The sequence below is a fragment of the Mauremys mutica genome, chromosome 1 (genome assembly GCF_020497125.1).
Source record: "Mauremys mutica isolate MM-2020 ecotype Southern chromosome 1, ASM2049712v1, whole genome shotgun sequence".
Lineage (NCBI taxonomy): Eukaryota > Metazoa > Chordata > Testudines > Geoemydidae > Mauremys > Mauremys mutica.
The window spans coordinates 321,519,379-321,542,635 of record NC_059072.1 but is presented as its reverse complement, the minus strand read 5'-3'; the positions used below and the strand labels follow the sequence as shown (position 1 = coordinate 321,542,635).

The following is a 23,257-nucleotide window of genomic DNA, read 5'->3' as shown; positions in this document are numbered from 1 at the left end:
AACTTCAGACACCCAGTTTGCAAATTTGGGGTATACCTTTTTTATTTTACCATTTGATTTCCTCCTGAAATGTTCTTTATCCTAGATGTGCTAATCACCTCACCATCTTTACCCCTTCTCTGCACTCCACATTTGCTTTCTTTGCCCACAATGCCTTCAGTGCTGGCACCTGGCCAACCAAAGGAATATATGGCTTTGCCAGAGAGTCATTCAAAAATCATCTGTAGGGATTGCTCTCAAGTAATGAGGCACTCCCTCCCTTATCTATGTAGGTAGAAAGCTCTATATACTTCCAGCCCTGGCCCCTATGAAGAGTGAGGAACCAGGTCGAATTACATGCAAACCAGAATACATAGATCACAACAAAAGGGAAATAATGATAAATATACATTATATTTAAATCTCGACTGTAATCCACTAAGAGTGTTTCTACTGGTGGCTATAACTAAAAATTGTGGAATTATTCTCTAGATGCATTGACATATACGGTAAACCTTTTTAAAGCATGTAACAATCTGAAATGACTTCCAGTTCTCTCATGTTTTTTTATATAGAGGGATGTGTGGATTGTGTAGCCCTAATAGCTACCAAAAACTGCACCTCTCCACTCACCTTTTTCTTGTCTTTTAAGATCCTTTCATTAGTCATTATAGGATTGATTGTCACACTACTTAAGATGTCCTAATCATGTGTCCTCATTACCTCTGGTGAGGGGTTTGAAGTTCCTTTCTTGGCTCCAGAGACAAAAGAACTACCAATTGAGCTATCACATCAGTAAAGTAATGTCATTGTTAGAACTTTTTCAGTATGAATGTCCTTTCAGCAGTATGGGTGAGAGAATTGAAAAATTGGGCTATTCCAACCTCCATAGGACAAGGCAGTTTATATCTTGAGGTACCCTCAATAACTTTTTTGCAGTTAGTAATAAAGTCTCAGCTCATATTTTGTTGGGTATCTCAGAAGTGCCAACAAGTATGCCAACTATAGATGTGATCATGGTCTCTGATGCAGATGGACTCAGGCAATCAACCTTTATCATGTATGCCACCAAAAAAGAATAGGTGGCAGTGACATTAGGTTACCACTAATGGAGTCAGACTATTACCAAATGCACTCATTTAGTCTCCCCCTAAAACACACTATAGAGGATTTGGCTGTAAGCAACTGAGGTGAATAGATGTTTGGACCACTGTCTGTTTAGCAGAGGAAAAGATGCCATTTGGCTTTCTACTGCAATAAAGTTCTAATCTTGCAAAGACTTAAAACATTCGCTTAAATATTTGCAAGATCAGGGCCCAAAAGAGCAGGAATCTAAGGGATGAGAGAAGGTCAGGACAAGTGTTTGACTGTATGTGTGTGAGAGAGAGATACCTAATCTACTGTTCTTCCCCACGATCTCTTCACAGACTTTTCTAAAACAAGAAAATTAATCTGGGCTTTTAAAGTTTGGCTAAAAAAAAAAAGTAACACAGTACTCTAAATGTCAAGAGTAAGGACTTTTGTTCTTGTGTCTGAAAATATATTTGATGTTTACATGGTATAAGGCTATTCCTTAAAGTTAATTTAGATTTAGCAAGCTATTCATCTTTCTCTGAAGGAAGGCAGAGACCGTAATTTATTTTTAGTTCACATTTGGAACTCAAGGGTTTAGCGCTAATAAAACTATGCTTTAGCCATGTCTGCACTAAACTTTTCTCTTAATTTCACAGTTACTCTTAGTGCAGCATTACTGTTGGTGGAATGCTGGTTGTGCTAGTTATATCAGCAGCAAGCGCTTTTACTACCCTCTCGTTTAGACCTGCAATGAGCAGTCTTTAACAACATGGTAGTTAAAATGCCAGGGGGCAGTCTACTCTTAGTGCTACTGGTGGCAGTAGAAATTGTGAGAAACACTAAGGGAAAATAAAAAGCCTAGTGTCATTACAGCCTTACATGCAATAGGATGGAACCAATCTGACATTCTGCTGGTAAGGCTAAGTTCGCTTAACCAAAGGAATACTATCCTTCATCCCCCCAAAAACATTTAATTATTCTTGATTTAGCTGGGGGGGGAACTAAAGTCAAAGCATGATTAAGATATTAGCTATGTTTTGACTACTCAACATGAAATTTAAGTGAGAATGGGATACTTTAATAAAATCTTTACAGCACTTAGAACTTTATTGTATAATTTGACCTGGACATAGGTAAAATTTCAGTGTGTTACTCTCAGAATGAAATTTGAATTGTGACACTAAACTTGGTCTTGTGTTTGAACCAATGATGTGATGAACTCTGTAAAATGTCACATAAATTTAAACTATGGTATCACTTTGGTAGGGAATCTTGTTGACCTATTGTCTAACTGGGTTCTTAGTAGTGAGTCTTTATTTATTAAACTAAAAATGCTCTACAGGGCAAAAAAAAAGCAGGTTTTAAAATATTGTTAAAATTATTGTTTTAAGGATTTGTCTCATAACTTATAATAGCCAAAGGTGACAATGTTTGTTGGTACTTTTGGCATGGAGGATCTTTATCACTAGTCTTTTGCTATTGAAAATTATGTATGTTTACCTAAGAGGTTTATAAATTATGACAATGCCTTCAGAATTTTATGGTACAAAATGAACAAATATATCACAGGCCTGTTCAATGAAAAGCTTGTCAGCTTTTGGAATGAAATCCTGTTTTATATAACTTGAATATAGGTGTTTTAAAATAATACTGTTTTACTGATATAAAAAGCATGTTACATTTAAAAAACAAGCATGTCTTGGAGGACTCTGGTGTCTTCATTCTATTCTAAGGTCTTCCACCAACAGTGCCTCCTATTAAGGTAGAAAATTGATGCACTCTCTAAATGAGAAGGAACTGGACACATTTTTCTGTTTGTTTTTTTTAGTTTTAGCGGTCTAACTGACATGGGGTTTTTTTTGTTTGTTTGTTTTTTTAAATTTCCTTTGTACTGACAACATTTCTAAAGGAGCTGCTAGGTAGATATTTCAATATTTAAAATAAACTGGATGAAAACAAATTAGTTTGAGATTAATCCATCACTTTTATTGTAGAAAAATACTTTAAGGGCCTTAGCTGGTATGAAATACAGTGCATACTTCTTACTTGGAACAATGATAGAACTTGACTTCCCAAATAGCTACTTAATCGCAGACTGCAAATTCACAGCTTTAGTTGCCCGTATAAATTTTAGTTTAACACTACTTTGAGTAGGCAGACCTCATTCTGCATTGGATCATTTAAGGGCTTTGTTGTGTTTCTTGCAAAATTGTTACCACTTAATAAATACAGTGCCTTCTACTTAATTCAAACACTAGTTGATTCTCAATTTGACTTTCTCAATCTCAAGAACCAAATAATTTGTATTCAAAATACTACCACTAGCTTTTTTTATTTTAAATCGCTTTAGATGAAAATTGCTGGTTATAGAAACTTTAACAAGTAAGGCAAAAATTCTGAATAAGAACCAAAAGATAACAAAAAAATAAAAGGACTACAAGATCTTACTTGTTCCAACATTGTTGGCAAAAACATTACCATGTACATTGCATTCTGTGCTATGTATGCCTGTGACCATATGGCTTACATTATTGCCTTTTTAAATTATAAGAATGTACTTCACTTGGGTTAAGAGGTAGGCACTGTATTTTATCTTGACAACCCCTTCAACTTTCTAACTAATGCACTGACTGTGTTTGAAAAAGACAGGAATATGAAGATTGTACTGTGAAAACTGTTGAATCATTTTCATAAATTATTTATCAGCGTTAATGACTTTTAGATTTTTGTAATGTGTTAGTAACAGGAGGGGCTAGCAAGGTGATTCTATTCTCCACAAGAAAAACAAACTAAGGCTATAAATTTAAGCTTGGCAGACTGAAAATGGGTTTCTGACAACCCTGCATTTTAGTGTGAACGTGCAGGGTAATTGCTCTCTCTAAAAATTTTTAAATGATGGGACAAACTTCTGAATTTGAAATTTTGAATGTATCTAATTAGTTAAGGTACATAAAATTGTGCCTTTGTAAATGTTTATTTAAACAGGTGGTTGGAATGGTGTAATGTAGCAAAGCTTAACAGAACTCAGTTATTATTTTGTGTGGAAAAAGTTTGAATTGTCATGTTGTGTAATTGACTTGCTTTAAAATGAACAATAAATTTAATAAAATAAAGTCATTGTCTTGTTTTTTATCTACTTAATGTTTGTTTAAATATGGAAAAATACTCATGAGTAGCTTTGAAGGTTTCTAGTTATTAAATATATTGGCTATTGGTAACACGATGGTTTTTAGTCGTGTTAGTGTCAGTTCTCTTCTTTTAATTGGAACTTGATACTAACTATTAAAGTTAGATTTTTAAAAAGATTCTCCTTCTGCTTTCAACAGAATGTGTGTCAAAGTAGTGTCACATTTAAGTGTAGTTCTTAAAAGATTTTAATAAATTATTAAAATAGGTTTATAAGGTTAGACTGAATTTGTAATAAAAATACTTCACTATATATTGTAACTAGCTAGTTTTAAGTAGTTTCACCTTACATTGTGTTCAGTATTTTCTTAGATTTACCAGGTGGACATAGAGGCAGTTTGGGGAAGAATTTTGAAGAGGTAAAGTTTTGGGGATTTTAATGGAATTTGTTAAAAGCAATAATGTTCACTTTTATCAAATAATTACATAAAGGATCTCTTTATCATGAAAGAGTAAGGCAAGTTTGTTTTCATTTTTTTTTTTATACCAGGGCCACAGCCATCTCTGGGAGTTAGTTTTGGAACGCCATTCGGCTCAGGTATTGGCACTGGCTTGCAATCAAGTGGCTTAGGTTCTTCAAACCTTGGAGGTACACTTTAACTTTTCTAATGTTTCATTGAATTATTATACAATACATCTGAATTTATTACAAACTTTAAACTTCACTAAGAGGATGATCTGTTTCAGAAGTAAATCTTCAGTTTGGCAAAAGTAAGGCACTTGGAGGGAAAAAGTCATCTGCATTGTAGAGCAAGAGTAAGATAAACCACAAAGGTTAAATCTAGTGTTGACATTTTTAGTGAACCCAAAGATGCAAGAGAGATGGGCATAAGATAAGCATGTCGGCGTTGCATTTTTGAAACCAGGAAAGTACCAATTACTTTGTAATTAGGACTTGAATTTATTTATAGTTTACTAAAGGCTTTAAAAGTAGGTACCCACAGTCTTAAAGACAATCACATTTTATTTGGATTTGAAACAGCAGCCAGAAGAATTTGTTAACCTAATTAAGAAATTTCTCCTGTGTACAATTGAGTTCTAACTCTTAGAACACATTTCACCTTGTTTATCAGTTCAAGGATTTAATAAGAAACTGTACTGAAAAACTATCTAATTTGCACTTGTTCAGGGAACCTGTTTGTCAAAGCATAATTATGTTCTGCTACATAGCTTTCCAGTACAGAATCCAGTTCTGTAAAATGTTTGCCTTTTAATGCTGAGATCCAAAATCCTTTTTGTCAAGCTATTCAACCTCACAACTTCTGAAAAAGAGGAAAATTCTCTTTTGTTTAAATCAAATATTTTTTGACTGACTGGAGGGAGTAGGTAGGAGAACCTTCAGGAGAGGAGCAGTGCCTTAAAGAGCAGGTAGTGAGGTAAAAAAGATAATTTAAAATTTAATGACTATTGCTTTCTCACTTGAAACATAGGATTATTATTAACAGGTGAACTGAAAAGTGACTATCAACATGTAAACTTCACAGAACTATATAGATATTAAAATTCACTTGCTATTAATGTTGTGTGGTGCAGTGTATTTACAGTAGTTTGAGATCATGTTAAATGACTCATCATTTTAAAGATTAACTACTTTACTTATCTTTTGGAATTAGTTACATTATTTATAAATTCCAGAATGGTCCTCATCAGCCAAATTGTAAATTTGACTATCTATGGAAGTAGATTTTGTGTGTACCGATAACAGGAAAAATTACTAATCTTCCTGGGTGGACTAAAAGAAGTATATACTTGTTTTGAGTAACCCCATAGCATGTTACATGCTGTACAAACACAAAGGGAAGGCCTGGTCCCTCCCTCAAAGACGTAAACTACAGTTTGTTCAGATACTCTTTTAGAAATGTTGCTGATGCAAGTTACACAAACTTGTTCTAGCGAGTAAATAAGAGCTAACTACTGGTTAGATCTTGAAGCCTTAATTTTTAAGCTTTCTTTAGTAGCCCTTTGCTTAAGAAGGCAATTTTTTGATAACTTTTTGCCATAATTGTATATTATCTTGTAAAATCCTTAACTCCTTTTGTTTGAGTTTGTAATTTATTCTGCAACATACGGACTTGACACATGGTGAAGGGTAATTTAACAAAGAGAACTTAGTACAGCAGGGGGGAGAGAGAGAAAAAACATCCAGAAATGGGGCTCCTGGAAACAAATAGATAAAGTGAATACTTCAAGGATTCAGAAAATTAAATACTTAAATCAAGTAGTGTAATCATAATCAGTTATTAGACGCTCATTCTCCAAATTATATTCTTCGCTTGCAAAATTTCTTACTGGTCAGATTCACAAGTTACAGTCTTAACAGTTGCATGTATAGTTAGTATTCTTGGAGTGTAGATGCCTGCTCCTTCATTAATTAAAACAACATTCCTGTACTAATGGTACTAACACCTATCTGATAATCCATTTATAATCGGATTGGGCAAAAAATGGGAAATGTTACTTCACCGAGCAACCTTACACTCATACAATATGTGGCATTTGTTCACCTGTAAAATAGAGAGATTTCTCTGATACAGAGGCAAAGTCCTCTTGTCTACAGAATAAATACTTTGGAACCTTACATGTCCTGAATTACTACAATTATAAACCTAAAAATTCATATTTGTAAATTAAGACTAGTAGATTTTACAGTTCTGCTAAAAATGTGAATATTTTTCATAGCTTTTTAACTAAAGCTTGAAAATAAGGGTATCATTTAACAAGTTTGAACACTGTTCTCTCTTAAAAAGAATCAGTTAAAGCTACTGAATGTATTTTTAATTTTTCCTATCCCATAGCCTCTTCCTCAAACATCAAATGTGTGCTTACTTTTCCTTGTATATGTTAATAGTAAACAGTATTTTAAAAAATCTTACATTCTAAGCAAATTTTGAATGGTCTAGTCTCAAAATATAAACATCTCAGAACTACTAAATCAAATTGTTCCTTGAGATTACAGAACTATAGAGTAAAAGATGACTGCCCTTTTTCTGTGGGGATGTATTTGAGTAGTTCGTATGAAATCCTATTTCATACGAACGTAGTAGTTATAAGGTTATCAGAGCCAGGTGACCAAACTAATTTCATGTATTTGTTTTCCTGTTACAGTGATTTCTACCTCTAAGAGTGCCAGATACTTTATTATCTTAATTATTGGAGATTTTTACCTCATACTTTTCATTTCATCTAAAGTCTTGTCTACACAAGGAAGTTGCAATTAAAGTGTGGCTTATTTTGATTTAGCTTAAACTGATCCCTAATCGATTTAAGCTGAATTGAAAGAAGCAGGGTTTAAACCAAATTAAAGGTGTCCATGCAGCCTTTGGCACCCATTTAAGTAAATTTGGTTTTAAATAACACCTTTAGTTAAAGTGGGGCAATCTTTTTATCATGTAGACAAGTCCTGTGGTTACTGGAGCTAGAATTCCAAGCCTATTCATGTAATTTAAGTCAGAATTTGCTTAGGTTTATAACCTATTGGTGGTGGAGTGACATGATGTCATTGAACTCATCCTCTTTTTGTATTTAATAGAATAATGTGACTATGACTACAGACATTTCCATTTAATTGCAGTAATTGTTTATAGCTCAATGCTTACCATTCAGTATCTGATTTTTAAATAAAACTTCTAATAGTTTTCTATGATTCTCAGACACTTTTCTGTTTGAGGATTGCTTGGGGCAGGGTGGAGGGGTTGTTTTTTGCAGAATTCATTTAGTGCTGCATTTAGAGCAGGACACTTTGAGTAGTGAAACAGATTTACTAAAAATAATTCTTAGGATTAAATATGCTTTTAAATTATTGTCTGAAAACTATACATTTTAAATTGCAGTGTTCTGTGTTACCAGCTTTTTATGTTGTTGCATGTCTTTACTACTCTTCCACTAGGATTTGGAAGTAGCTCTGCTTTTGGAAGCACTGCCACAGGCGCACCATCATTTGGATTTGGAACTACAAATAAACCCTCAGGAAGTCTTAGTGCAGGTTTGCTTTTATCTGAATTCAAATTTGTCTTAAAAGTACAAATGCATAATCCAACTGCCGGTTTCACTTTAAAAAAACTAATTGAAAACAAGATCATGTATATGCTTAAAGTTGCCTTTACAATAAAACTCTTGAAAAATGTTATTTTAACTAAAATATTTGCTTTAAACTAAATTGATTATTTTAGAGGGGGGAAAAATCAACCCCTAAAATACCCCTTTTTGGATGCTATCTTCCCTAAAAGGGAACTACTGATTTCAATAAATGATAGCTCCAGTTTTACTAATAATTTACAGTTAAAAAAAAAATCACATCAGATGTAGTTTGGGGCACAGGAGACACGGCTTGCTATTTGAATACAAGGAAAAGGTAGACTTTTTAAGGTTATTTTAAGTTTTGTTGTTTTTTAAATGTTCTGCTTAATTCACCAATAGTTAGATGCTCTTATTTTTTTTAGTCAGAATTTACCTTACAATAACTAAACGTTAAGAATACCTTTGTAAAACTAAATACCTACATTTTATATGCAGAAAGGATATGCAATTGTCTGTTTGTACGTTCATAATTCCTATATATAAATTAAGGATTTTATTTTGAAAACTTGTCTCATTCTGAGGCCTCTCATATAGTTCAACATTTGAATGCATTTTTTATTTCATACCTCTGTCAGTTTGGCAACTTCCTGCTTATTACTCATTTCATTCTTAATCTTTTATTAGTGATAAAATAGATGTAGAATCTTGGACCCATTACTCCCAAACTTTGGGTATTTGAAATCTGACTTTCATTTGGCACCCATGTCTAATTTTCTAATTAGCTTTAGTTATTAGAACATATGTTTATCATAGCTTGTGCTTTCTAGAAAATTAGAATAGATGTCTACCTTCCAGGATTGGTTTATGATAGTATTTTTATTTGTTTTTACTTTTGTTTTTCTAATTACAACTGTTTCTAAAAAACAAGGGTTTTCAGTAATGCTGAAATAATGTTGCTGATTTTTCCTGTGGACTCTTCTGGCTCATATTAATTTATGTATTACATCAAATAAGGACTGCATTAATTTTGACCTCTAGTGTGTAGAATCCATGCTTTTTCTTAGTTTAGGATGATTCTTTTTTCAAATGAGGCCTAAAGAATGCTTTAGTTTAAAACAGCGCATTACAAAATGGAAATAAATGTTTGCTTGATTTTGGTGGCTAATGCTCATGAATGCATAACATCCTGGTAAAGTGCATGTCGTCTCTGTTAGTAAAATCTGCATATTGCAAAACTGGAATGCTAGCATTCTTCGTGTTTAGTAACAAATGCATATTTTATATAATGTTCAAATTTTTTTACTTTTATAATAATTAAATTTTCTTACAGGTGCCTGCTGCTTAAACTACATTAAGCCAAAAATAAGTTATTTGCCAATTTTTCATATATTAATGATAAAAATGTCAAGTTCTTCTTTGAGTGATTGCACATGTGCGTTCCACCCTAGGAGTGTACGTGCCCCAAGCACAGTTGCTGGAAATGTTTCCCTCAGTGGTACCTGTTGGGGTGGCTCAAGCATCCTCTGGTGCTGCATGCTTATAGTGCTGATATAAAGTGCCCAGCCAGCCCCATGCCCTTTCAGTTCCTTCTTACCACCTGTGATGGTCACTGGAACTGCCATCCTTGCTTTGGCAAGTTCTCTGTGGTCTTCTTTTTCTTATATTTAAATAGATCATAGACTCATAGAATTGTAGGACTAGAAGGGACCTGCAGAAGTCTTCTAGTCCAGTCTCCTGCACTCAAGGCAGGACTAAGTATTATCTAGACCATCCCTGACATCCATTAGCCCCTTCCTAGATCCCAGGGACTGGTATGCTGCCCTCGATTAAAGAGATGCCTTTTTACATATATCAATATACCAATATGTCATTAGGTTCCTCAGATTTGTAATGAACCCTCCCATTCGGCCTATCTGCAGCTACACGGATGTTTACAAAATGTCTGGCAGCAGTGATAGCCTTTCTGAGGAGGTTAGGGGTGCAGGTCTAACCTTATCTAGACCACTGGCTAGTCACCAGACCGCTACCATATGGACTTCGTACTCATAGTACTTCAGTGGGTCCTCATCTCCCTCAATTGGTGGTTGGATCTGTTCACTGTTTGTTTGTACAGGTGTTCCCTTTATACGGCCTTTCATCTCCGGAGGAACTTTCATTCCACATCAGTGCCAGGGAACTCAGAGCAGTTTACCTGACCTGTCAGGCCTTCCTGCCACACGTTATGGGCAGAAATTTGTTTGTTCTTATGGACAGCACTGCAGCCATGTTTTATCTCAACAGACGAGGAGCTTGCTCTTCCCTCCTATGTCAGGAAGCGATTCAGCTATGGGAATTTTGCACAGCCCATCAATCAGTCTTGTGGCCTTGTACCTTCTGGGAACGCAAAAAGACCTGACACATCACCTCAGCAGGACTTTCTCCAGTCACCACGACTGGTCCTTTCACCAAGACGTAGCGAGAGACATTTTCCAGCAGTGGAGGACTCCTCAGATAGATCAGTTTGCAACCTGGTACAACAGAAAGTGTCACCAGTTCTGCTCCCAGTGAGGTCACAGTCCAAATTTTATCATGGACGCCTTTTTGATATCATGGACAGGACGCCTTTATTATGCTTTTCCCTCTATCCCGCTCATGCACAGAGTACTGCTAAAGATGACCCAGGACCAGGTCTGAGTTCTTCTGATAGCCCCAGCATAGCCCCATCAACACTGATTCTCCACTCTGCTAGGCCTCTCAGTGATGACCCCATTCCGCTTCCGTTACACCTGGACCTGATCTCTAAGGACAACAATCGGCTGCTCCATCTGAACCTGAGCTCCTTTCACCTAACAGCCTGAAAGCTCCATGGCTAAATCCCAGAGAGCAGGCTTGCCCACAGCAAGTTCATCAGGTCCTATTAGGTAGTAGAAAGAGCTCCACCAGGGATACTTACTTTTCAAAGTGGAAGCGGTTCTCTGTCTGGGCATCCCAATGCAGGGATTCACCCACACAGTCATCCTTACAAGAAATTCTTGAGTATCTATTATACCTGAAGCAGCAAGGCTTAGCTATTTCCTCTGTCAAGATTCACCTTGCAGCAAAATCGGCTTTCCACTATTGGGTGGATAACCGGTCCATGTTTTCAAATGACATGTCTGGTTGATTCCTCAAGGGCCTACAAAGGTTATACCATCAAGTAAGAGAGCTTGTTCTTCCCTGGGACCTGAACTTGATCTATCAAAGCTTATGGGACCACAGTTTGAATCTTGGGCAACTTGCTGTTTATTATACCTCTCCTGGAAAGTGGTTTTCTTAGTGACCATCACTTCGGCCAGAAAGGTCTCGGATCTCCATGTCCTCACATCAGAACCTCTGTACACAGTCTTCTTTAAAGATAAGGTGCATTTATGTCCTCATCCAGTTTCCTCCCAAAAGTGTTTAGCAATTTCATAGCAATCAGGCAATCTACCTACCTACCTGTCTTCTACCCGAAGCCACATGTAAATAGGGAGGAACCATATCTTCACTCATTGGATGTTAGATGCTCTCTGTCACTTTCTACATAGAAAGGACTAAACTGTTCCAATAATTTACCCAACTGTTTGTAGCTGTATCTAATATGATGAAGAGTCTCCCAGTCTCTTCACAGACAGTTTCATCCTGGATCACTTCATACATTCATAATTGTTATGACCAGGCAGGTGTTCTGCCACTAGCTTACCTGACTGCTCATTCCACACAGTTGCAAGCATCAGCAACAGCATTCCAGTCACAGATCCCTACTCAGGATATTTGCAAAGTAGTGACCTGGTCATCGGTGCACATATTCTCCTCCCATTATACCATCACTCAGGAGTCCAGGGATGATGCCAAATTTGGTCGAGCTGTCCTGCAGTTAGTATGTCCATGAATTCTGATCCCTCCACCTATTCAACTGCTTTGGAGTCACCTAGAGTGGAATGCACATGTGCAATCACTCAAAGAAGAAAAAACAGTTACTAACCTATAACTGTTGCTCTTCAACATACATTGCACATGTCCATTCCATGACCCACCCTCCTGCCCTTCTGCATTGGCATTTTCCAGAAAGAACAAACTGAGAGGGTGCAGAGTTGGCTGGGCACTTTATAATGGTGCTATATGTGCATGGCACCAGAGGGCATTCAAGCTGCCCTGGTGGGTACCACTGAGGGAAAACTTCCAGTGAGTGTGCTCAGGGCGTGCACACACATGGAATGGACATGTGCAATACATCTCACAAAAGCAACAGTTACAGAAGGTTAGTAACCTTTTTTCCCATTGAATTACTGCTAAGTGCAAAACTTGCTTAATCTTCATAAGCAACGTTGTTACTCTACTATTAAACATTTTTAAATGAATGGTATAAAAGGTTTAAGGCATGCGGTACTTTAAAGATTTGTGTTACAAAGCAGAAGTGTTCATTAAAACCCTGATTCGGCAAGGAACTGAAACATATGCCTAACTTTAAGCATGTGTTCAAAAGCGTTTCTGAACTGGGAGATCAATAAGGAAATGTTATGAATCACTTAAACCATATTGCAAATCTAAACAATATCATTTAAATTGAAGAGATTATGGAAATCAAATCTCCAGATAACTTTGATAGTGTATAAATTACATTAATCCTTGCCTGTGTAAAATGGCCTCTGGATTGAATGTGATTTTACAGTATAGATTTATTTTATGGAGTAACTGGGCTTGGATACACTTATTAAAAAAAAAAAATAGAATCTGACATTTGTCAGTCCTCTTCCCCAGGCACTGTTTGCAATACTTCAGCACTGAGACCATTGTTTTATAGAACCTTGCGAATGTCCTAGGTAATGAGAATTGTATTTTGTTTCTGCAGCTTTTTCTTAAATCAGAGTCAGTAGGGTGGTTTGGGTCTAGGGGAGCACGTATGTGCCATTATTGCAGCTCTTGAGTTTAGACCTGACTCCTCTTCCCTAAGATGTTACCATAAATTTCGCTGCAGAGGACTGGGGGTGGTGGGGGAGGGGAGCTTGCGGCCACAACAAATAACACTGCGGGCCGTGTGTTTGAGATCCCGATCTTGGGGTGAATCCTTGTTCCTAAATCCCAGTCATCCAGTGCCCCTGCCAGCCAGCACACAGCACCCCAGGTCAGTACTGGGAAGAAGTCCACAGCACTGTCAGGCAATAATATAGGACCATTGAAGACTACCTCCGTATTGGTTACCACCATGGCACTGAAGACTGGTATTGCCTTCTCTAGGCAATGAATATATCTAAACAGACAAATGAATATTACTCCCAACATCAATCCCCCTCTGTCCAAAGGAGACATTTAGAAACTCATTCTCTTTGCTGGGACTGGAGGACTGCGCCCAAAGACAAATGACACCAACTCAATTTCTGGCTCAGTACTGAAAAGGTACAGGGCACCTTCTGTGCTTACTCGTGACAATGCTGGAAGCTATCAACATTGACACTCCCAATAGAAGCCTTAATTAATGGTTAAAGGTAGAAGCTAAGTCTCTGGCACCACATTCCACATCAATGTCACTATGGTGGGCACTCGTACACACCTCTGGTCTCTTGGTACTGAGTCCTCCTCAAGATCAGTGCCACCTCTTGAGAAAGCTTTCTCTTTTTCTCCTTCACTGGGGAACACCTTCATTCTGCCGTCTAGCAGTTTCAGTCATGGAGACCAGGAGAAGGCCTTGCCCTACAAACCAGGGATGCTCACTTCAGAGCCTTGACTCATCCACCTCAGGCATGGCAATGGTCTGATCAGCATTACCAGAGCCAGGTGGATCCCTTTTGGTCCTATTGGGCATACTGAGGACCTCCATCTAGTATTCAGGAGCTGGTCTCCATCTTACCACTCAATAAAACACAGGCCATGGTCCCTTTCTGTACCACACCCCCATCTGTAGACAGGGAGGAGCAAGACTAGCATTCACAGGAGAAACATTCAGGTCCAGAGCCCTCTGAGCAACACCTTTCATCCTCTGAGACCAGTCATTATCTTCTCCCAGTGAAACACTCTTGTTTCCTGTACCAGTCCCAGGTGATTTTAGAGCCTTCCAGAGGCTGCTTTCTCATACAGCTGAGATCCTCAAAACAGAGACTTTAATAATTGAAGGAGACGCTCCCAAGCTTTCAGATATGCTGCATTCTTCTGCTCCTGCCAGAATAGCACTGTCAATTAATGAGGGCATCTTAGAACCAGCTAAGACTCTATCAGGTGTCAACAACTTTGCTTCAAACTGCTTAAAGAATGGAAAAGGAGTATCAGTTACCCCAAAAGGGACAATTTTATAACCACCCAATTCCAGGTTCATTAATGGTCTCTCTTCTGCCCACAAGAAATCTAAACCCTCCAAAAGATGAAGAACCAAATAAACTAGACCTTTTTGGAAGAAGTTCTGTCTATCCAAATGATCATTACCAGTATCAAAACAAATCCATCAACTGCAATAAGAAACTGCCTCAAACTTATTGGCCACATATCAGTTTGGCATGTATGGGACACCACTAGCCAAACTTTACCTATGCCCATTACAGAGCTGGCTAAAGTCTATCACCCCAGGAGAAATCAAATGGGTATGAAAGTTATGATCCCTGCTCACATTTTATCAGAACTGAATGGAAGGTCAGACCTTAAGAGCATTCCACCCCTCCTCCTACAAAGATACTGATCACAGATGCATCAAGAACAGGTGGGGCACATCTTGGCCAACTCCATGTACAAGGAATTTGGTCCCTAAAAAGTATGACTCCACCCATATACGTTTTAGAATTACGGGCAGTCAGATTAGCGTGCATTGCATTCATACCTATTTTACAGAATTCCACGATTCAGATTCTCAGAGACAGTATCATCAGCAATACATTTATATAAAACAAGCAAAGAGATTCTTGCTTATCACTCCTGTGTCAGGAGGCAATGAAAGTTATGGACGTGGTGCCAACAGAGGATAACCCAAGTAACTCTTCATCTTCTAGGAGTTGGCAATGATTGAGACCTCCTAATCAGCCAATCCATTACCAACCAAAAATGATCTCTGAAGAACTCCATCGTGTCAATATTTCACCAATGGGAATATCCCATTATAGACTTGTGTCATCAAACAGCACAGTGTCCAGCCTTTTGCTGCAAGGGGGACATGAGACACTTTTCGTGTACCATGAGATCAAAGACTCATGTTTTCACCCATTACTTTGAGCATTAAAGTGATGTGCAAAATTCATACAGATCCCGATAGCTCCATATTGGCCGAGACAATTCAGGCTAACAGATCTCCTCAAGACATTTATTCAGCATCCAATACCACTTTCAGACTGTCCAAACATAGTATCAAAGAATCAAGGTCAAATACTAAATCCAGACCTGAAATTGTTACATCTGAGCCTGGATATTGGCGGGTTGAGTGCTATTGATTTACTGTTCTCTACAAGTACAGAAGATCCTACTGCAAAGCAGAAAGCATTCCCCAAGTAAAATGTATTCCTGTAAATGGGAAAGATTTTCAGTTTGGGCAGCCCCACACAACCTTGACCTAATGGAGGCTCCTATACCTAAAGTCCTTGATTTTACTTTGTATTTGAAACACTTTGGACTCTTAATTCAATTATGGTCCACCTTATAGTGAGCTTCGCATGCCATTCTCCAATACAGTCATGTTTATTTTCTCTCCCTTGCCCCCCTTTTTAAAGCGGTTACTATATACTTACCTGTTAGCTGGTATGGTATTTTACTATTGTTCCTACAAACCTAATGGAAATTCTCTCTCTGAATGCAGTCCACACTACCTTGCTGTCAAGATGGCCTGTTTTGGTTGCCATTGCATGAACCAGGAAGATCAGTAAAATAAGACCTTTTCATGGCCAGCTCTCCTTACACAACATTAAACAGAGGTTAGATGGTGTTGAGACTTCCTCCCAAATTTATTCTCAAAGTTGTGTCAGACTTTCATTTGAATCAATATGTTAATCTTTCCATTTTCTTTCCAAAAGCCATAGTCTTGCAGGGGGGTGGGGGGGAGGGTTGAAAAGGAGGAAAGAAAATCAACAACTTGGATGTTTCAAGAGCATTGTTATATTATCTTGATAGGGCAGAGCCCTTTAGGCAGACCTCCCCATAAGTAGCACTTTTAAGGGGCACACCACTTCTTCCAGGAGGATATCTAAATGGATTAACCAGTGTATTTCAGTCTCTCACATGACTGGTACACCTTTTCCTCTAAACATCACAGCTCATTTCACTAGCGCACAAGCTGCCTCTTCTGCATGCTTCAGAAATATCCCTACATCTGTAATCTGCAAGACAGTTATTCGAGTGATCCCTTTCCTTTTGTTACACTATGCCCATGACCTGGCCACAAGATCAGATGACAAATCTGGCAGCAAAGTGTTACAATCACCTTTTAATCAGTGGTAGTCAGAGCTCCTCTATCTCACCTTCCAGATGGGGCACCTAAAGTGAGATCCACACACATACCTGAAGAAAGGCGGGTTACTCAATCTACTGTAACTGGAGTCTTTGTGGTGGTGTCATCCGTGTGCATCCCAGGACCCGCCCTTCATCGCCATTTTTTTTAGAGTCCTCATTACCACGGATTCTGAAGGAACTGAGGGATGATTGTGACTGCTTTGTCCATGATGGTCTTGGATGGGGGCCACGAGGACATTGTACATTGCAGCATGGCTCAACATACATTGCTATTCGGAGATTGCAATATCATGCACAGGAATCATATGGTAGTCCTAGAGTGCCACATGCATATTTCAAAGAACCACGGTTACTGTAAGGTATTCTTTTCTTAAAAGAAAGATCAGTTGTGTGCACAGTGAAGGTTTTTTCACCAAATCTGCAATTATAGCAAAAAGAGAGCTATCTGGTTCATCTGATAGGGTTTTGGGTTTTTTAAATACATTTTGCATATGGCTTAATCCTTTTGGCAGAGTTAAATCAAACAAAAGTTTCACTGAATACATTATTAAAGTCTAATCATATTCATTGCATTTCCTTGATCATATTTCTAATTTGATATGAAAAAGCAGTTGAATTAGGGATTAGTACTTCACTAATTCTTACTGTTCCATATATTCATAATTTTTAAGGCCAGAAGGGTTCATTATGATCACCTAGTCTGACCTCCTGCATAACAATTTCTGCATCAAGAAGCAGGTACATGAAATATTGCAACATATGGAAATCTTCAAAATAAATCATGAGTCAAGAGTGGTATCCCAAGAGCGAGGATCTGCATAGGCAGTAACTGAATTATCATAATGGGTTACAATCAAGGTGTAGGAAATGAGTTTTATTTGTGTAACTCTTGAAGAGGCCAGTATAGCATTTGTACCTATGCATGTTTCTATTTGGCATGAAGCACCCAGGTGATGGACAAAGGTCCAAATTGAAGTGTTTGCACAGTTATTTATGCACAAGTCTTAAAGTGCTGTAGGATTCATTCCTTTAGTGTAAATAACTTGAAACTGAGTTTCATGATTCTTTATTTCTGATGTAAATAATTTTCAATAATAGAAGTGAGAGGACATCAAATTTGTGTAGGACATAGATAACTTTGCGACTCAAATGAGGCATATTTTGGAAGTAAATTAGGATGTTTTTTTCCAAACCTACAGATATTTATAGCATTGTGGCAGTGATACTGAATATGAATATGGAGATGCTTTCATTTTATGACTCTCTTTTATACTTGTAACTAGTACTGGTTAAACTACTTGTTACAAATAATGCTCATTAAGGGTCTAGCTCCTTTTCTGCCTGAGAATAGCTTGTGAACCAATCCTAATTTCTGTTAATGTTTCAATTATTTGTGGTCAGTAAATGATTTTTATCCTTTTCATGATTGTTAAATAGATTAATTCACATATTCGTTAACGTGACCAATCGCACTCAATCATCATCTCCCTGAAAGTTGTTAAACAGGAGAAGGATGAATAATGAACTTCTACTATGAATTGCAGTTACAAATCATGCTAATCTTTCAGAACCTCTTAAGATTCTCTAACACTTTCATAAATATCCAGCTATTGTCCAAATACCTATGCATAACTAATATGACCTCACAAATCTGAGTGAACAGCACTTGGTATTTTTACTTGCTTATTATTGCAAGACGGTATTTGACCAGTTCTATTTTGTAAATTCTTGAACAAAATTCCTCATGTTCACTTTCAGTCTAAAGGAAGATTGATGGATTTCATTTGTTTACTTTAGCAACATCTTCTGAGCTATTCTTTGTTTTTTCCAAAGCTTGCTGTCTTTTGTGCACTAATTCAAAAGGGCTTTTTTAAATAGCTAAAACTTGTCATGGATGTTTAGTGTTTACTTATTTCCCTTTTAGGTTAGGACCTGTGTTGCACATATTAGGAAGACAGTGTGGTCTTGTTAAGAGGGCACAAGACTGTTAGCTCTCTTCCAGATATGCCACTGATCTGCTGAGAGACCACAGGCCAGTCACTTCACCTGGTCTGTGCCTCTACTTCTCCCACCCTTTGTCTGGCTTGTCTAGGTAGATTGTAAACATGCAGAGACAGGGACAGACGTGCACAGTGCCTTGCAGAGTAGGGCCCCAATCTCAGCTGAGAACTCTAGATGCTACTGTAATACAGATAATAACAAAGGAAATAACTATTACCCTATAGGGTATAGTAACTTAGATGTTACAGTGCAAGCACTGTATGCCTCTGACTCAGTGCAGCAAATCTAAAACAATGTATTAGGAATGCGACATAGTATTGTGGGTCCACTTTGATATCTTCAGAGTAGTGTAATTACTAGTAATTCAGTAAGTAACTATCCCTGGTAAATTGGAGTGAGGGCAAATCTGAAGTTATGATTTAACTGACTTCTGGTTTTAAAATATTTTTCCTTCCCATACAAGGCTTTGGCAGCTCAACTACATCTGGGTTTAACTTCAGTAATCCTGGCATCACAGCATCGGCTGGCTTGACATTTGGGGTGTCTAATCCTGCATCTACAGGTTTTGGGACAGGAGGGCAACTTCTTCAGTTGAAGAAACCTCCAGCTGGAAACAAGAGAGGGAAAAGATAGACACACTGTTGGGGAAAGGGGAAGTGAATCAGCTTTGTTCATCCTAAAAGTCTATTTTTCTAAATGGATGCAGTAATTAAATTGCATCCCAGGAGATTTATAAAATTTTGCTACGTTTCACTATTCTGGAATATGAAATGTAATCATATTGAACAACTATTTTCCTGTGAATAGAAACCCATCTATGTATTTTTATTTTGGTTCTAGTTTTAGAAATGTTCTATACTGCATTATTAAAGAATCTTGTAAAACCATCTATTTAACCTAATGGTAGTAGCAGAATATTTTTTGTTAACAAGCTTTATACCTAATGGTAGTAGCAGAATATTTTTTGTTAATAAGCTTTATACCATATGAATATATGCATATTTGGTTTTTTTGTACAGATAAAATATATTCTAGTACAAATACTAGAGTTCATATCTTCTGTTCCTGGATATGGCCTTTAAATCTACTTCAGGGTGTTTCTTTGTGAATATCGATGTAAATATAAATATATATACAGTACAGTGCACACATTTGTGTGCATGTATTTGTATATATAATAAAAACATGTGAACTTTGCCCCATAGACAAAACTCTCCATGTTTCTTTGCTTTGTGTGTTCACTTTTCCATGTTTCAGGCTTCCACATCTTGATGCTCATAGGAATATCAAATAGTAGTCCCAGGCTGTAATATTTTTGCAGCTTGTTTTTTAAAGACGAGCTGAAGTACTGTTCACTATTGTATAATTCTGGCAAATAGTGTTTAATTGCCTGTTTGTCCTCAACATTTTCCTTTCCTCAGCTAGCAATCACTCCAAAGAGGAATCTGGAGAGACTTTCAAACAAAGGTGTTGTCACAGCTGGTGTTGCCAAACAGATCTCTCCTGGGCTGGGCTTCATTTGTGAGGCTGCTAGGCTTCCGGAGATTGCTTGGGGGCAGAGAGTTGTGAAGCCGGTGGTCTCTTCTCTCTGCGGGTGGTGGATGCAGACTGTGCCACTCTAATGAAAATTGTAGCTAACCATTCCAAACAGAGTTGATTCACACAGGGCTACTGGCATTGACTCCAAAAAGAGTTGCTTACCTGCCGTTAACACCCGTCGCTGCCAAGGAATGAAGTAAAACAGTATACTTTGAGGGTAAGCTATTGTAACAGTAGAACTACCAGTCTTACAAGTGCAGCAAACTTCATGTTATGGCATCTTGGCACGTTGGGCTGCATCTCTAGCTCAGACTGCATTAAAACAGAAACAGCAGAAAAATCTCTTACAGAGTGTATATGGAAGTTTGGAGATAAGTGTAGCTTTTAATATAGAGGTTGTTTTGTACATAATGTGCATCCAAGTGAATAGTCACAGTCACTTTCACCAAGGCACCTTTTTTCTAAAACAGGTATTATGCATAATTTTCTAGTATGAAGTCAGTTGCTTTCAATTGTAAAAGTGTTGTCAAGTACTGTTTTGTATGTTCTGGAAGTAATGTCTGCATACAGCAATTACTGGCCTTTGACAAATGGGGTTTTCTGTTTGTGTTCAGAAATAAGCATATTAGTTTTGAACACAGAACTTTTCACTTTTGTACACTTGTATGTTACTGCATCTAAGAGATGAGCATTTTCTTTGGGAGGCAGTTAATAGTGTGTGCGTTTTTGTTTTTTAAGGCAGAATTAAAAGCTTAAAAGTCCATTTCAACTTAAACCTTTTTCAAGGGTTTGCATTGGGCTGTAATCAAAATCCTGATATTTGTATTTCTTTATCGCTTTTTTAAAAAAAAGTTAAATTTAAAATGTTGAACCACTGGACTTTCTTGTATTGTATTAATTTGTGAAACTAATTTTTTTAAACTGTGTGCTGTCTTTGTCCACATGTGCAACCTACCATTGTGCAAAACAATAAAAGAAATGAATGCTGTGATCCTAGTCATAATTATTTGTCTATTTGCAGAATCTGGTCCCGTCACCTTAGTTCTCTTGTATGTCATATTTTAAAAAAAGCTTTAAAATCATGTTGATTGATTTTGGCTAATGTATATTTGCTCTTATTAAAAATTGAGTTTTGATCTCTGAATTAAAATCTTAGGACTTTTGTCCATAATCCTTTATCTTCTCCCACAGCATGTGAACGCAGATGATACTATACTGCAGCACAATGTGTGCTCTTGCCTTCTCATGAATGGGGGTTTTGCACTGTAAATTTAATTTCAAAACAAAGTGTTAATTTGCTTTGTGTACTATAGTCCATTGTCAGCAATAGTTTTGAAAGCTATAGAATTTTGGACTGCGCTAAGCAAATAAGCTGCAGCATTGGCTAATTCGACAGATGCCGCTAAGACATCATGCAATAAGCAGCTGTGCCTAAGTGTCTTTTAAAAATGAAATAGTTTGAACATTTGATCTAATCAATTTTTCTTTTAAAATAAGAAAACTACCAGAGGAAAGGAAAGTATATAACTTTAACAACTGATTGAGCTCTCTATGTATATAGGGCCTGATTTGCATATATGTTAAGGCCCCTTTACACCTATTTACACTACCAGAGACCACCATTTTGTCCATGTAACTCTCACTACAGAAGAGTAATAGAGCCAGAGAGTAATAGAGCTACCACTAGACTGGCCATTTCCTTAGTGTCCTTGCAGTCCTTCCATACTCCTCAGTTTGTCTCTTTCCTGTCCAGCTGGGTTCCTGCACCATGCCTGCCAAACTCCCCTGTTGTTCACTTGTGCTCCTGCCAAGCTGGCTTTTTCAGCCCCACCAGTTCTTGTGCTCCCTTGGAAATTGGGGTAGAGGAGGTGAGAGGGAGGTAGCTCTGCACATCTTCCTTCTCACAGGGTCCTCTAGAACCTAAGGCCAGCCCTTTACATATACATGTAAGTCAAATGTTTGTTAAAATACTAAAGTTGTATTTTGAAACTGAATTATGTCCATATTATGTTTTTAAAATGTGGTTAAGGTTATGATTATTTTAGCTTTGCTTTTTTATGCTTGTCTCATCAGGGACAACTCTTGTACTGTTCATTTATCCCCAACCTTTCGTCATACCATATCAATATAAATAATCTAGCATCAGTAATGCCAGCTCTCCTGTGATTAGTTCTAATATCTCTATATTGAATGGCCAAATAGGAGCGTTGGGAGAAGCAGCTTCTAGGTTTTAACCTAGGAATTAAAGGCATTTACCTCCCCAGTGTATTTGTATTTGTAGAGTGGGAATTAGCGTGACTTAGACCATGCATTGTATGTCGAGCCCCACCATAGCATAAGAGCCAGCCTAGCCTCCCTCTTCCAAAGCTCCACTTCAAATTTAAAAGAACAAAAGATTTCACCGTATGAAACCAGATCATTTGTCCATCCTGTCTAGTTTTTCAAAAATTCAGCTTGGGATCACTAATTATGAGCTTGGGGCTAAATAAATGCTGTTTAGATGTTTAAATTTTCCTTATAGCACACAGGAGGTTCTTTGTCATCCAAAATCAAACTAATATGCAAGGTAAGTTTCAGTACTACATTAAGCACAAAATAAGGAATTTTAGGAATTTTATCTTTAATGTAGGCTACAGAATGTATTTTTTGTTGTTGTTGTGAAACAGGTTAATCACATAGTTGGGGAACACAAAGTGAGTAATAGATATCCTTGTTCTGGGACCATTTTTTCTGTGAAGATCTTTCTTCTTAGCATCTCCCTTCAAGGTTTGCAGCAATTTTGCAATACAATACTTCTTTCGCCAGGTGGCAGGAGACTACTATTTTTCAGTTTGCCAAAGACATCTTATAAAGCCCTGTAAGGCATTATTGCTGTCACATAGTACACTAGCTTTTGTTTCAGATCATTTACACAAATAGTTTCTTTTACACAATGGAATTCTGAAAATTTCTACCAGTCACGGAGGGTTGGATCAAGCTGTCCCATGTGAATCCAGTACTTGGGTGCCTTTTACTGACAGCCCTCCCACCTACCTCTAGGAGT

At 37.4% G+C, this 23,257-nt stretch overlaps 1 protein-coding gene across 2 annotated transcripts in view; it reads left to right on the top strand.

The window, feature by feature from the left end:
- The window catches only part of NUP58 (nucleoporin 58), a 61,286-nt gene extending 40,081 nt beyond the window's left edge, over positions 1-21,205 (top strand). For both annotated transcript variants that reach the window (XM_045017349.1, XM_045017342.1), the window contains exons 14-16: positions 4,730-4,828; positions 8,126-8,221; positions 19,139-21,205. In XM_045017349.1, the coding sequence (XP_044873284.1) occupies positions 4,730-4,828; positions 8,126-8,221; positions 19,139-19,308 (365 nt within the window). In that variant the 3' untranslated portion in view covers positions 19,309-21,205. The remainder of the gene's footprint in view (positions 1-4,729; positions 4,829-8,125; positions 8,222-19,138) is intronic.
- Positions 21,206-23,257: the final 2,052 nt, after the last annotated feature.